At 43.3% G+C, this 11,858-nt stretch overlaps 1 protein-coding gene across 1 annotated transcript; it reads right to left on the bottom strand.

Moving 5' to 3' along the window:
* Positions 1–216: 216 nt before the first annotated feature.
* LOC126374087 (protein odd-skipped) lies at positions 217–3,050 on the bottom strand. The gene is made up of 3 exons (XM_050020562.1): positions 2,855–3,050; positions 1,854–2,421; positions 217–1,244 (listed from the first exon to the last, which is right to left on the bottom strand). Exons 1-3 carry the CDS (start codon positions 2,961–2,963, stop codon positions 848–850), a joined length of 1,074 nt encoding a protein of 357 aa, XP_049876519.1. The 5' UTR covers positions 2,964–3,050; the 3' UTR covers positions 217–847.
* Positions 3,051–11,858: the final 8,808 nt, after the last annotated feature.

Below are 11,858 nucleotides of genomic sequence, written 5' to 3' on the forward strand. Positions count from 1 at the left end.
ATACGCATCTTTCTCTAATGTAGGTTTCATAAATATCTTTCACTACGTTGGTATTGCTGTTATTGACTGCCTTGGCAATTTTATACAGTAATTTCTTTAATCTATTCTATGATGTATATAATGCCTTTGTAATCGTAAACAATATACAGGGTAATGAAACAAAGTAGTAGTATTCATTTCTCTATTTTCTTTAGTATTTATTTTTTATAAGTAGCCTCATGAAATTAACTTAATATAACTTACAGAAATATTATTTACAAAAATTTACATGTAATCCTTAAATTAATTATACTTAACATTTACATAAAGTTTCTGTACTGTGAATATCTGATCGATGTCATAGCCACAAATTTGGAATGAAATGACTTACAAATACAGGTAATACTTTTCGGTAACTTTAGTCAACCATTAACATAAGCCTAAAACAACAACTATCACAATAAATAAAATCTTTAAAAAACATAACAACAAAATAATAAATTCAGTCTTTACAGCATTGACAGAAGATCGAACTATGTAATTGTAAATTTTGAACAAAATCTTTTAATACTGAAAGGAAAAGATTGAGTAAAAAAAAAAATAAATTTAAAGCATACTAATCAAAAGTGAATCATTATGAAAATGTGTCAACATTGGCATGTAGATAAAGAAATTCTAGTAATCAGTCGATGATATAATCTTTGGCAAAATGTAAATAAGTAGCACAGCATGACAAAATATGATGTATCGTTTAGAAAATTATTCGAATATTTGATGATTTTAATGAAGTGCGATTTACTGTACTGTATTTACAAGTCTAATGCATATCAAGATCAAAAGTGAACCTAAAATGTATTTAGCCCTACGACTAACGTTTCATAATATCTTCTATTGAAAACCCTAAGGTTCTTTTGGGTCCATCAACAGGTGATTGTTGGGGACTGACTTCTGGTTGGGGATAATGTTGAGCCGGGGGCGGCGACGGTTTGTGTGAGAGATCCAAAAGAGAGCTATCGGCAACCTGACTTGTTGAAGAAACTTCTTGACAACCTTCTAGATGGTCCAAGTGATGTTTACTCGCTTCACTGTGTGTCAGAAGGTGTGTCTTCAAGTTAGATCTTTGGTTGAAACTTTTGTTGCACACCGGACATTTGTGCGGAGATTCTTCCATGTGCAAAATTTTGTGCACCGCCAATGTCCTGGATTGGCAGAACCCTTTGCCACATTCCGTACATTTAAACGGCTTCTCCTTTGAATGGATATACCTGGAAAAATAGAAAACTGATATTAGATAGATATGAGCAGCTTTCACTTGAAGAGAAAACGGCTAAACGCGACTAATGTAAACAAGCACCAAAACTTGTCGTTACGGTTCAAGATGATCACGAAACAACTTCTAATGAAAATTGAAATTTAGCCCATAGTAACACCACATTAGTAGGCTAATATATACTGAGGATAATTCAAGAAAAAAGTTTGTCTCGTAAAAGTGAAGAAATATAACGTGTAATTTGTTCGACGGCGGAGCAAGACAGATATGGTGATCGTAAAGAACCAAACCGGTTGTCAGGAGAGCGCGTGCGGCCGCCGCCTCGCGACCTCACAAAAAGGTTTACACTTTTAATTTATTTTTTTACTCTCTTATCGTCAACAAAGGCTCGTTGAAACATGTACTAAATCATGTTGTAGGTGTTAGAAGAAAAAAAATAAAATCTCTACCTGATAATACCTAATATTTAACATCAATCAATGACTTAAAAATGTTTGGCTCTATCACTAAACTGAATATCGTTTTAGTATCGTGTGACTCAAGAACATTATCCAAGCTCGTAACACTGTCACCAAATACTTAAGTGACAATAAAATATATTTACCTGTGATCTCTGAGGTGGTCTTGTCTCCTGAAGGCTTTCCCGCAGATGTCACACGAGTATGGTCTTTCGTCCGTATGCGTTCTTTCGTGGATCAATAGATTATAGGATTTTGTGAATTGTCGATTGCAATATTTGCAAATGAATTGTTTTTTCGGTCTAGTGCCAGGAATTCCAGGGGCACGTAAAGGAGGTGGGTTGCGTCCAGGCATTCTTTGGGCCATTACGCCGGGGTATCGTAGGGAATGATGATACAGGGCAGCGTTTCGGATCCACTGATTGACGAGCATCGCGTGGTAAGGGGCGGACGGTGGTAGCGTTGCGACTTGAGCTTGGACGTAGGCCGACATCGCAGGGTGTGAGTAGTTTGCGACTGGGACTTTGTCGTAGGGGTAGGGTTGCATGGCGGGTCGGGGGTACGGGTAGGGTTGAGGAGGGGTCCAGGGTTGGTGGCGGGAGATGACGACGGCGGGGGGCGTGTCGTCTGTGGGCGTATGCGGCGGCGTCGGCAGCGGCGGTGACGGACGCTCAAGCTTCACCAGAGCTTCGATCGGGAAGTCCGGTGGATAGCCTGAGGAGGAAAGATTGTAACCTATAATATCCTATTGATTAATACTGTTGATTTTTTATGATTTAAAACTGGTCCGGATGTAGCGCTAGAGATTGAAAAAAATGTAACAGTAACAATAAATGTAGGCATAACAAAATTTATATGTAAATTAAATTCAAAAGCCTAGAATACGCAAAGAATGTCATAAAAATTACTATAAATTAAAACAAATTACCTAGTAGTAGGGAGTAATAATCAAAATTAATATGTGTTTCATTTATATGATCTAAGATTTACGCCTACTTTGTGTGCATTCATAAGATAGGCAAAGGAATCAACAGAGCTAAGTTCAAAAATATCAAATAAACAAAACTTATCAAGAAAGCAAAATAAAAATATAGGTATATTTTTTCATGATATGTACCTAAAATATATTAATAATACAAATACTTACTGTGGTTCTCCTCAACATGTTCCTCTTCTTCCTCCTCAATGTTGATATCATCAGAACTGTCAACACTGTAAGGCTTCTCCTCCATTTCACTCATTATAGTACAATCCATTGAAAACTAAACACTACTCAGCACTTTGGTATCACTGGAGCTGTCGTCACTGCCAAACCGGTTTGTGGACTGACAACCGGCTTGAGAGAGCGCACGAAGCGTTATGAGCTTGTGTGCGTTCGTTATCGAGGCTTGCGCCTGCGTGCGGAGCGGGGGGAGGACATCAAACGCGCCGCTCCGTTCGGCGCCTGTGTCGGCTCCCGAGGCAGCCGCGCGCCTCCCAGAAGGCGGGGCTTACCGAGTTCTGCCTTCAGTATCGATCGGCAACAATCGCGAATCGCCCCAACCAGCTCTACTCTTTACACCAACAAAGTTCTATCCTTAAACTGTTGTCTCAACTTTTAGAACCCTGTCAAATTTATCAAAGCTTACACTTGGACCGTTTTGGTGTTGAGTTAGGAGAGTAACTTAATGCAAATTTTTGGTGACACAGCGTCCCTGGTGAAGCTATTAGGTGAGCGAATTGCTCTCGTAATTGTGTTTCGTAGGCAAGTCTTTGTGCTGTCTGTAGTTGGCTTTGTTCGGTCTCTTTGTAATTTGTATCACTCTATAGCGAGTAGGTATTACAAGCAGTTTAGATAACGTCTATTGTGTTCTATTTGGAATTGGTAGTGAAAGCTGGATCTGTGGTTTCACAGGCTTTATATTGGTCATGTGAACCAAGACGTGCTTGAGTTCGTTTCATTTCGTTTCTAGACAAAAGATGTCTGTTTGCAGTGTGAGAAAAAAGATTTGTTTCTTAATTTTATTTCAACTTACCTACAGCACAAAAAGCTTCAAACTCTTCGTCAAATGCTCCTTAAAAAGTAGCCTTTTAAGTGGGCATTTGTTATTATTACCCACTCACTTGATATAAACAATACTTGCGGCAGCAAAATGTGGTAGGTAGGTATGTTAGTTTGCTTATCATGTTTAGTTTGGTACCTATCTAAATTAATTTATTTAAACGAAGAGCCTCCTTGATGGACGATTAGAGTAGTTTTGTTCTATTATTCTATGATGTTTCATTTCGATGTTCAATATTAAATACTCTGCTGTAACTTTAGCAATTTTTCAAAAATGTTACTATATAAACAACCCGACGTACCTAATATTTTTTGTTACTTTCGTCGTACTTAATTTGTTTTTATACCTTTATACTTTTAAAGAACTCATAACTATCATCATCATTATAGAGTACATAGAGTACTAAGTAGAAACTCATAGTTATAATAGTCTTAATCTCTGTTATAATAAAATTATACTTTACGCAAATAAAGTGATAACATATGCAACCAAAACGCCAATTAGCAAGATGTCTGATGATAAATAAATTATGTACTTACTTATTAACATATTTAGGCACTGACTCAGTCATTATTCTCTTCCATCAGGTAATTACCCCATTTTGTAACAATTACAATATTGTTTATAATTATTGTGACTACTGCTAAGCACCTGTTATTTAATAAATATATTAGATTAATATCATTATAGGTGAGTACTTCATTAATTTGCCATTAAATGATGTGTCATTTTTGCAAAGCTACAACGCCAATTACCTATACTAAATCACATTGTCTCTACCATTGACACACTTCTTTTGTGTCATTAACTTTCATGTAGATAACACAAAAAAAATACATTGATAGGTTATTTTACTAGTAAATTTCAAAGCTTCAGCTCGTAAACAAATTAAGAAGGGGAAAAGACAAAGGTTGTTACACCACAAAAGATAGAAAACTTATCAATTCGATACATCCTCTAAAGGAAAGAAAAGCAGATGCTAGAGAAAATTATAACAAGGATGAGTCACCAGATAGTTAAGCATCCATTGATGAACCAGCTGTGAGCTGACCGCACACAATCGTAACGACCTCATGCTACAAATGTAAACAACGAGTCTTGTTTCTATAAACCACATCAATAGCCAATTGAAACCTGAATAAGAAACAATCCTAAATAACAAACTTGACATGTAGACATTCTGGACGTATGTCATCACGTTCGAGCATGTTGCGTGCGCGCAAACACCGGTCAGGTGGGCGACACACGTGGCGGCGCCCTTTGTGCTACGATCAAACGGACCGACACAAACATTGACCCCTCGATGCAATAACGACGTAACTCAAACAAACTCAGTTTGACATTCATATGTAGGTAAATCTTTCTAACTTATGTCAGTTGTCGGTTGTCGGTTCAGACGTTTTATCAACTCAAAATTGTTGAGTTAGAGCTGTTTTAATACGCATGTTAATACCATTGCAATTGCATTATCGATTGAGCTGAGATTAGATTCTGCAAGCAATGGTGCTTATGTCTTTCTGAAATCAGACACCGCGACTTGCGTATTGCCACTAGACACCTTGTTAAGTCTAGAGTTAGCAGTATTGCCTGTTATGTTGACTGACCAAAACAAATCATACTCAATGGTTGATAACGAAGCTTTTGTATGTATTTATGTGACTGGTTAGTTGTTAATAATGCTGTACATATTTATTTCTAGATACTTAATTTTATAGTTCTGTGTATTAACGTTTTTACTACTTTTAAACATAACGTTGTGATTATCTATTAATTCACATTCTTACATAAACAGCCTATATACGTCCCACTGCTGGGGCACAGGCCTCCCCTCAATCAACCGGAGGGGGTATGGAGCGTACTCCACCATGCTGCTCCAATGCGGGTTGGTAAAGGTGTTTTACTGCTAATAGCCGGGACCAACGGCTTAACGGGCCCTCCGAAACACGGAATTATCTTACTTTTTCGGACAATCAGGTGATTCAAGCCTGAAAAGTCCTTACCAAACAAAGGACAGTCTCACAAAGTGATTTCGACAATGTCCCCATCGGGAATCGAACCCGGACCTCCAGATCGTAAGCCTAACACACATCTTTTGGACGTTGCTTGCCTCCCACCGTCACGGCAACATCAATTTATAACCGCTCCGCGCTAAGAAATTCGTTAAAAATAGTAAAAAGTGCGCGAATACCAATAAGCGATATATCACCGGATGCGGGAAGTGAATAGCTACACAGTGGTGAAAAAATTTTGGAAATCGGACCATAAATAGTGAAACTGTGAACAAAAAACACCCACCGACACGTGGAAACAACGTGTCGAAACACGTTTCAGCGTGCGGCGCCTGAAAGTGATCGGTGACCCAGTGATTTTCAGTGTTCAACCTGTCAGTTTTTCGGTGCTCCACGTTCCAGCCGAAAACCGGATTTTTAGCGTCAAGGAATAGGGAGTTATTCCTTATAAACAATTCGTCACGTGGCGGCTGAAAATCTGAAAACAAGGAGTACCGGGACCTCAACACTGGAAATCGACAGCCGGGACCCAGCACTGACGATCGCCGTTTACCCGGGATTTTTAGGTAGGACAGTTCCCCTAACAAACACTTTTTGCGGTTTTTTGTCGACCACCCCAAACTTCAGAAAATTCTGGAGCGTGAAAGCGATCGGTGACCTACTGCTTTTACCCCCGGGAAGCCTGGAGCACATCTTTGGGAACCAGACGACACCAACCGAAACCGCCCGCAACCACAGCTTGAATTTTTCCGAATTTATTTCGAGGGGTCTGCCAGAACCGGCATTACCGAATAAGTTGGTTTTGCTTATAACTCGAAAAGGGGTGGGTTTTTCGAAAAAATAAGCAAATCCCGGTTCAGTCATCCTGAAACGATCATTTGGACAACCAACCTGTGGACACCCCCAAAAACCACCCCCTGCGAGTTTTTTCGGAGAAACTTAAAAAATTCGGGACTTCCGAATTTCCGGGACGGGATTTTTTGGGCTCGTCTGTAAATTTGGACCCCAGCGAAACACAGAAAATTGTTTTCGAAATTGAAATCGAAAAAGGGAGCACAAAGCCAACCTTCCGAAGCTGACAAAGAACCACCCCCTAGACTTCGGGCCTCCCCGGAACCGCCCTGGGCAAGCAACCCCCAGCACAAAATTTTGTACGTCTAGCCCAGCTAGTGACCTGTCCGGAACAGTTTTCAGCATCCCCCTGGTGCGCGCCGTTTGCGAGTTATAGCGGCCACCCCCCCTCACCCCTAACATTTGCGTTATCAATAAATTTGCCTCTTTTCAAAATTAATACCTACCCTTTATAACTAAACAAAATCCCAACCCCCTACCCCTAGCTTTGTAGGACGGCCAGCGTGAGTTGAACTCTCAACCCAAACGGGTTGGGCAGCCCTACAAAGTTGGAGATTTCACGGTAACCATCCCTCATCTTGATCCCATATTAACATCACCTAACCCACAACCCCACCCTACACCTTCCCTTAAACCCTCCCCCCCTCTCCTCCACCCCCCCCCCCCCTCAAAAAATTTTTGTTATTAGTAAACCTGTCTTTTCCAAAACTAAAACCTGCACCTTTCATAACTTATCATATCCCAACCCCCTACCCCTAGCTTTGTAGGACGGCCAGCGTGAGTTGTACTCTGAACCCAAACGGGTCGAGCAGCCCTACAAAGTTGGTGTTTGTACAATAAGTATCCCTCACCTTGATCCCATATTTACACCACCTAATCCCACAACCCTCCCTTACACCGACTTCCTAGAAGCGGGACAAACGACACCGCTCTACATAGAGTCCCCACAACACAAACTTGTTTTTTGTTTTTATTTACTTGTTGTACCCTCATTCTCTTAAACTGTGTTTTAAAACGTGTCTGTTGTATAACTCGGAACTCTACATAGAGTCCAAAAAATTTTACTTTATCTCCTTAATTTATATATTTGTTGATTTAAACTTATCCTTGTTCGACTGTGCATAATTGTGCTCTACTGTGCACTGAAGGACTCTACATAGAGTCCAAAAATTTTATTTTTATTTCTTAAACTATAGAGTGCGTTCACGTTGTTCCTTCGAACATACATTTATTGTGACACCTGACTGCTCCATCTCTGTTGACCTAACTCTTCTAGCGACGACCTGGAAAAGAATTGAAAGCTGATAAGTTGGTAGCGTTAAACACAGATACACCCACACGAGCCGCGCAAACACTCACATACACGTAATAAGCGCACACACAAACACGTACACATACACGCACACACACATATACGCGCACACACACGCGCACACGCACACACACACACACGCACATACATACGCGTACACACACACACACACACGCACACACGCACACGCACACACACACACACACACACACACACACACACACAGACACACACACACACACACACACAAACACACACACACACACACACACACACACAATAGAAACTTACCTTAAGGGCCGTCATCCCGACCCATATCCTACCTGCAGCTGGACCGGAACTGACGGCTGCTGAGCGGCAAATCTGAAAAAGAAAAATACGTAGGTTAATAGAATAGAGCATAAAATATACACAACGACCTCCCTATTGGAGTCTTAATTTAGTTTTACTTTTTACTTTACCTTATACTATTTACTGTGTTAAATTATTACTTGATAGCATTTCTTCTTATTTTTATATTCTTCGTTTACTTTATCCTTACCTTTTACGTCTTTTTATTTTATTTTACACATTTACTTGACGCGATCCGACAAACATGTTTGGATACAGGACACCCATAAAGGTGCCAAACTCGGGTCCCCAACCTCCAAAGGCGCCAGCAAAACCTGGCACCACCGACACCAGTCCCAAGCCAACGACGTCAAGGGTGAGGACGAGTATCGAAGCCTGGGATTCAGGTGACCTCCCCAACTTGGCTCAGACCACCCCTTCCCCCAAGCCAATAGTAAAACAAGCTCCGAAGTCCACGCAACGTAAGAGGCCGGCATCGCAGGCGACCCCAGCGCCGTACAAAAGTGCCTCCCCGACCTTGCCTTCTTCACCCGCCAGTCGAGCGGCGAGCGCAAGAGCCTGGATCACGAAAGGGAAGACATACCTAAGTGAGTCCAGGAATATCAAAACAGAAATTAAAAACGGTCTCGTAACTGCTCTAGACAGCCTATATAGGCTGTACAAGGAAGCCAAAGCAGGAGGGAGAGCAGAGACTAGTGGCTTGGGTGGAGCGGACGGAAACGCAGAAAGTGTGCCTAAAACCGACAGGAACGCACAAGACCGTCTGCTGTTGGGCAGGATTGAGGAGCAAACCAGACTTATCCAGGAACACGGTCGGAAGCTCGATGAATTGAAGGAGACCGTGGAAAAGAAAGCCGAAGACGTGCAAAAACTGTCATACGCGGAGGTTGCAAGATTAAACAAAAGCGTCGCAGACCTCAAAGACGAGATAAACAGCCGGGAGTGTCCGCGGCCTGAACGCGTAGAGGCAGAACATCCGCCATATCAAAACCACAGGTCACCAATGCACTCCATCATAATAACATCGGAAGATAAAGAGGAGAGCGGACAGGAGGTGCTCTCAAAAATTAGGAATGCATTGGATGCAAAAAACACTGGAATACGTGTGGACAGGGTGCGGAAAGCAAAGGACCAGAAGATCGTCCTAGGCTGCCACAACAAAGCTGAAATAGAGAGAGTTAGTGAGGCGGTGAGATCTTGCAACCTTCACGTCCGTGAGGCACAAAATAAAAACCCGCTGGTTGTGCTGCGTGACGTTCTGGCCATACACACCGACGAGGAAATTGTTAAAGCCATAAAAAACCAAAATGGCCACTTACTTGCGGGAATCGAGGACAACAACCTCAAAGTAGCCGTAAGGTACAGGCGAAGAGCTCGAAATCCTCATGCCAGCAACGTCGTAGTGGAGGTATCCCCCACGGTGTGGCAGAGGCTCACAAAAGCGGGTCGGCTGCACATTGATTTACAAAGGGTTCGCGTCGAGGATCAGACGCCATTAGTGCAATGCTCGATGTGCCTGAGCTACGGTCATAGTAAACGCCTTTGCAAGGACACAGTTGAGAAGTGCAGCTACTGCGGAGGCCCTCACAAGTGGGCAGAGTGCGAGGATCGATTGGTGGGGGAAACACCAACCTGCTGCAATTGCAGCAAAGCGGGTCTAACGGCCACCAACCACCACGCCTTCAGTACCGAGTGTATCACGCGACGCAAATGGGACGCGTTAGCACGCGCAACCACGGCATATTGCTAAGGGCGACCACGATGGCCAAGTGGTGGATGGTGCCAACACTCCACCAGCTAAGAAAACATACCGCGTCTTCCAGGCAAACCTCCAACGAAAACAAATAGCCACGGATGAAATTATGCTCGAGGCAAGTAATAACAAAGTGGCATTTGCACTGCTCCAGGAGCCGTACGTGGGCAGCACAAGTAGCATGAAAGCGTATAGGGGCGCGAGGATCTTCCAGAATACTGAACAGGAAGAGGGAAACGTGAAGGCAGCAATTGCAGTCTTCGATCAAGACATGAGTGTCACACAGTTCCCAGAACTCACCACAAACAACATCTCTGTGGTGGGGATCCGGACCAGCGCCTGGGAGATTGTCGCGGCCTCATGCTACTTTGAGCCAAACCAGCCCATGGGGCCATACTTGGAGCAGCTGCAAAATATCTACAACATGTTAAAACCCAGATTGTTTCTCGTGGGAGGTGATGCCAATGCGAAGAATACCTGGTGGGGTGGTGGCACTATAGACGATAGGGGCAGAGAAATGTCTGGGGCAATCGAAGAAATGGGGCTTCAGGTGCTCAACGACGGCGAAATCCCCACTTTTGACACCATCCGGGGCAATAGGCGTTTCACGAGCTACATCGATATCACGGCCTGCTCAGCGGAAATGCTGGACCTAGTGGAGGACTGGAAAGTCGACGAAAGGATTACGAGCTCCGACCATAATACCATAGTCTTCAACGTCAGGCTCGCAAGAGCGAAAGGCACGGGCATCCAACGAACAACGCGTGTCTATAGCACCAAAAGGACCAATTGGGTTCAGTTTCATGAGAAACTGAAACAATTGATAACCGATGGTGCTATAGACAAAGCTAAAATCGAAAGCATCAAAAATACAAGGGAATTGGATGACTTTTCGGAGGAGTACACTGGCATAGTCAAAAAGACATGCGAGGGTGCTCTTCCGAAAAGGAAGTCCAATCAAAAACTTACCCTGCCGTGGATGTCCGAGGAGCTTGACGAGCTGAAGAGGAAGGTCCTTACCTGGAAACGTAGAGTCCGTTGCGCAGCGCCAATCCGTAGAGCCCGCGTCGTCGATGAGTACCTGAAACTGAAAGAAGAGTATGAAAGGGGGGTGAAGAAGGCACAGATTGAAAGTTGGAAGGGGTTCTGTGGCAAGCAGGATAAGGAGGGGGTATGGGAAGGTATCTACCGAGTCATCGGTAGGACCGCCAAACGACATGAAGATCTACCCTTGGAAGTAGACGGAAGGACTGTAGATATGCGCGAGTCAGCAAGGATTTTGACCGAAACCTTCTACCCTGAGGATTCGGCGGGCTGTGATACGGCATACCACCGACAAGTGCGAGCGGAGGCCAACAGAGTGAACGGTGATTCCCAAGGCGAGCCTCGGGACCCACCGTTTACAATGGAGGAGCTCCGAGCAGTGGTGGAAGGTTTCAATCCCAAGAAGGCACCGGGAGCTGACGGTCTTACGGCGGATATCTGCAGTCAGGTTATCTCCTGTGACCCAGGAGTTTTCCTATCACTGGTCAACAAGTGTCTGGAGCTTGAGCACTTCCCGACCATCTGGAAGGAGGCCACAGTAGTGGTCTTACGCAAGCCGGGGAAGGATAACTACAGGACCCCCAAGGCATACAGGCCGATAGGACTGTTGCCAGTGATGGGAAAAATCTTTGAAAAACTGGTCGTAGGCAGACTGAAATGGCACATTCTCCCCAGGATTAGTACTCGCCAATATGGCTTTATGTCCCAAAAAGGCACTGAGGACGCCCTCTACGATCTAGTGAATCATATACGTCGTAAAATAGAAGCAAAACTGCTTGTCACGTTAG

Source organism: Pectinophora gossypiella, chromosome 16 (genome assembly GCF_024362695.1).
Source record: "Pectinophora gossypiella chromosome 16, ilPecGoss1.1, whole genome shotgun sequence".
Lineage (NCBI taxonomy): Eukaryota > Metazoa > Arthropoda > Insecta > Lepidoptera > Gelechiidae > Pectinophora > Pectinophora gossypiella.

Excerpts from the sequence above, each read along its gene's own strand:
- LOC126374087 (XM_050020562.1), bottom strand. The coding sequence starts at position 2,963 with ATGGATTGTACTATAATGAGTGAAATGGAGGAGAAGCCTTACAGTGTT. Across the intron at positions 2,422-2,854 it reads ACATGTTGAGGAGAACCACA|GCTATCCACCGGACTTCCCG; the intron begins GTAAGTATTTGT and ends TTTCCTCCTCAG. Across the intron at positions 1,245-1,853 it reads GACCACCTCAGAGATCACAG|GTATATCCATTCAAAGGAGA; the intron begins GTAAATATATTT and ends CTATTTTTCCAG.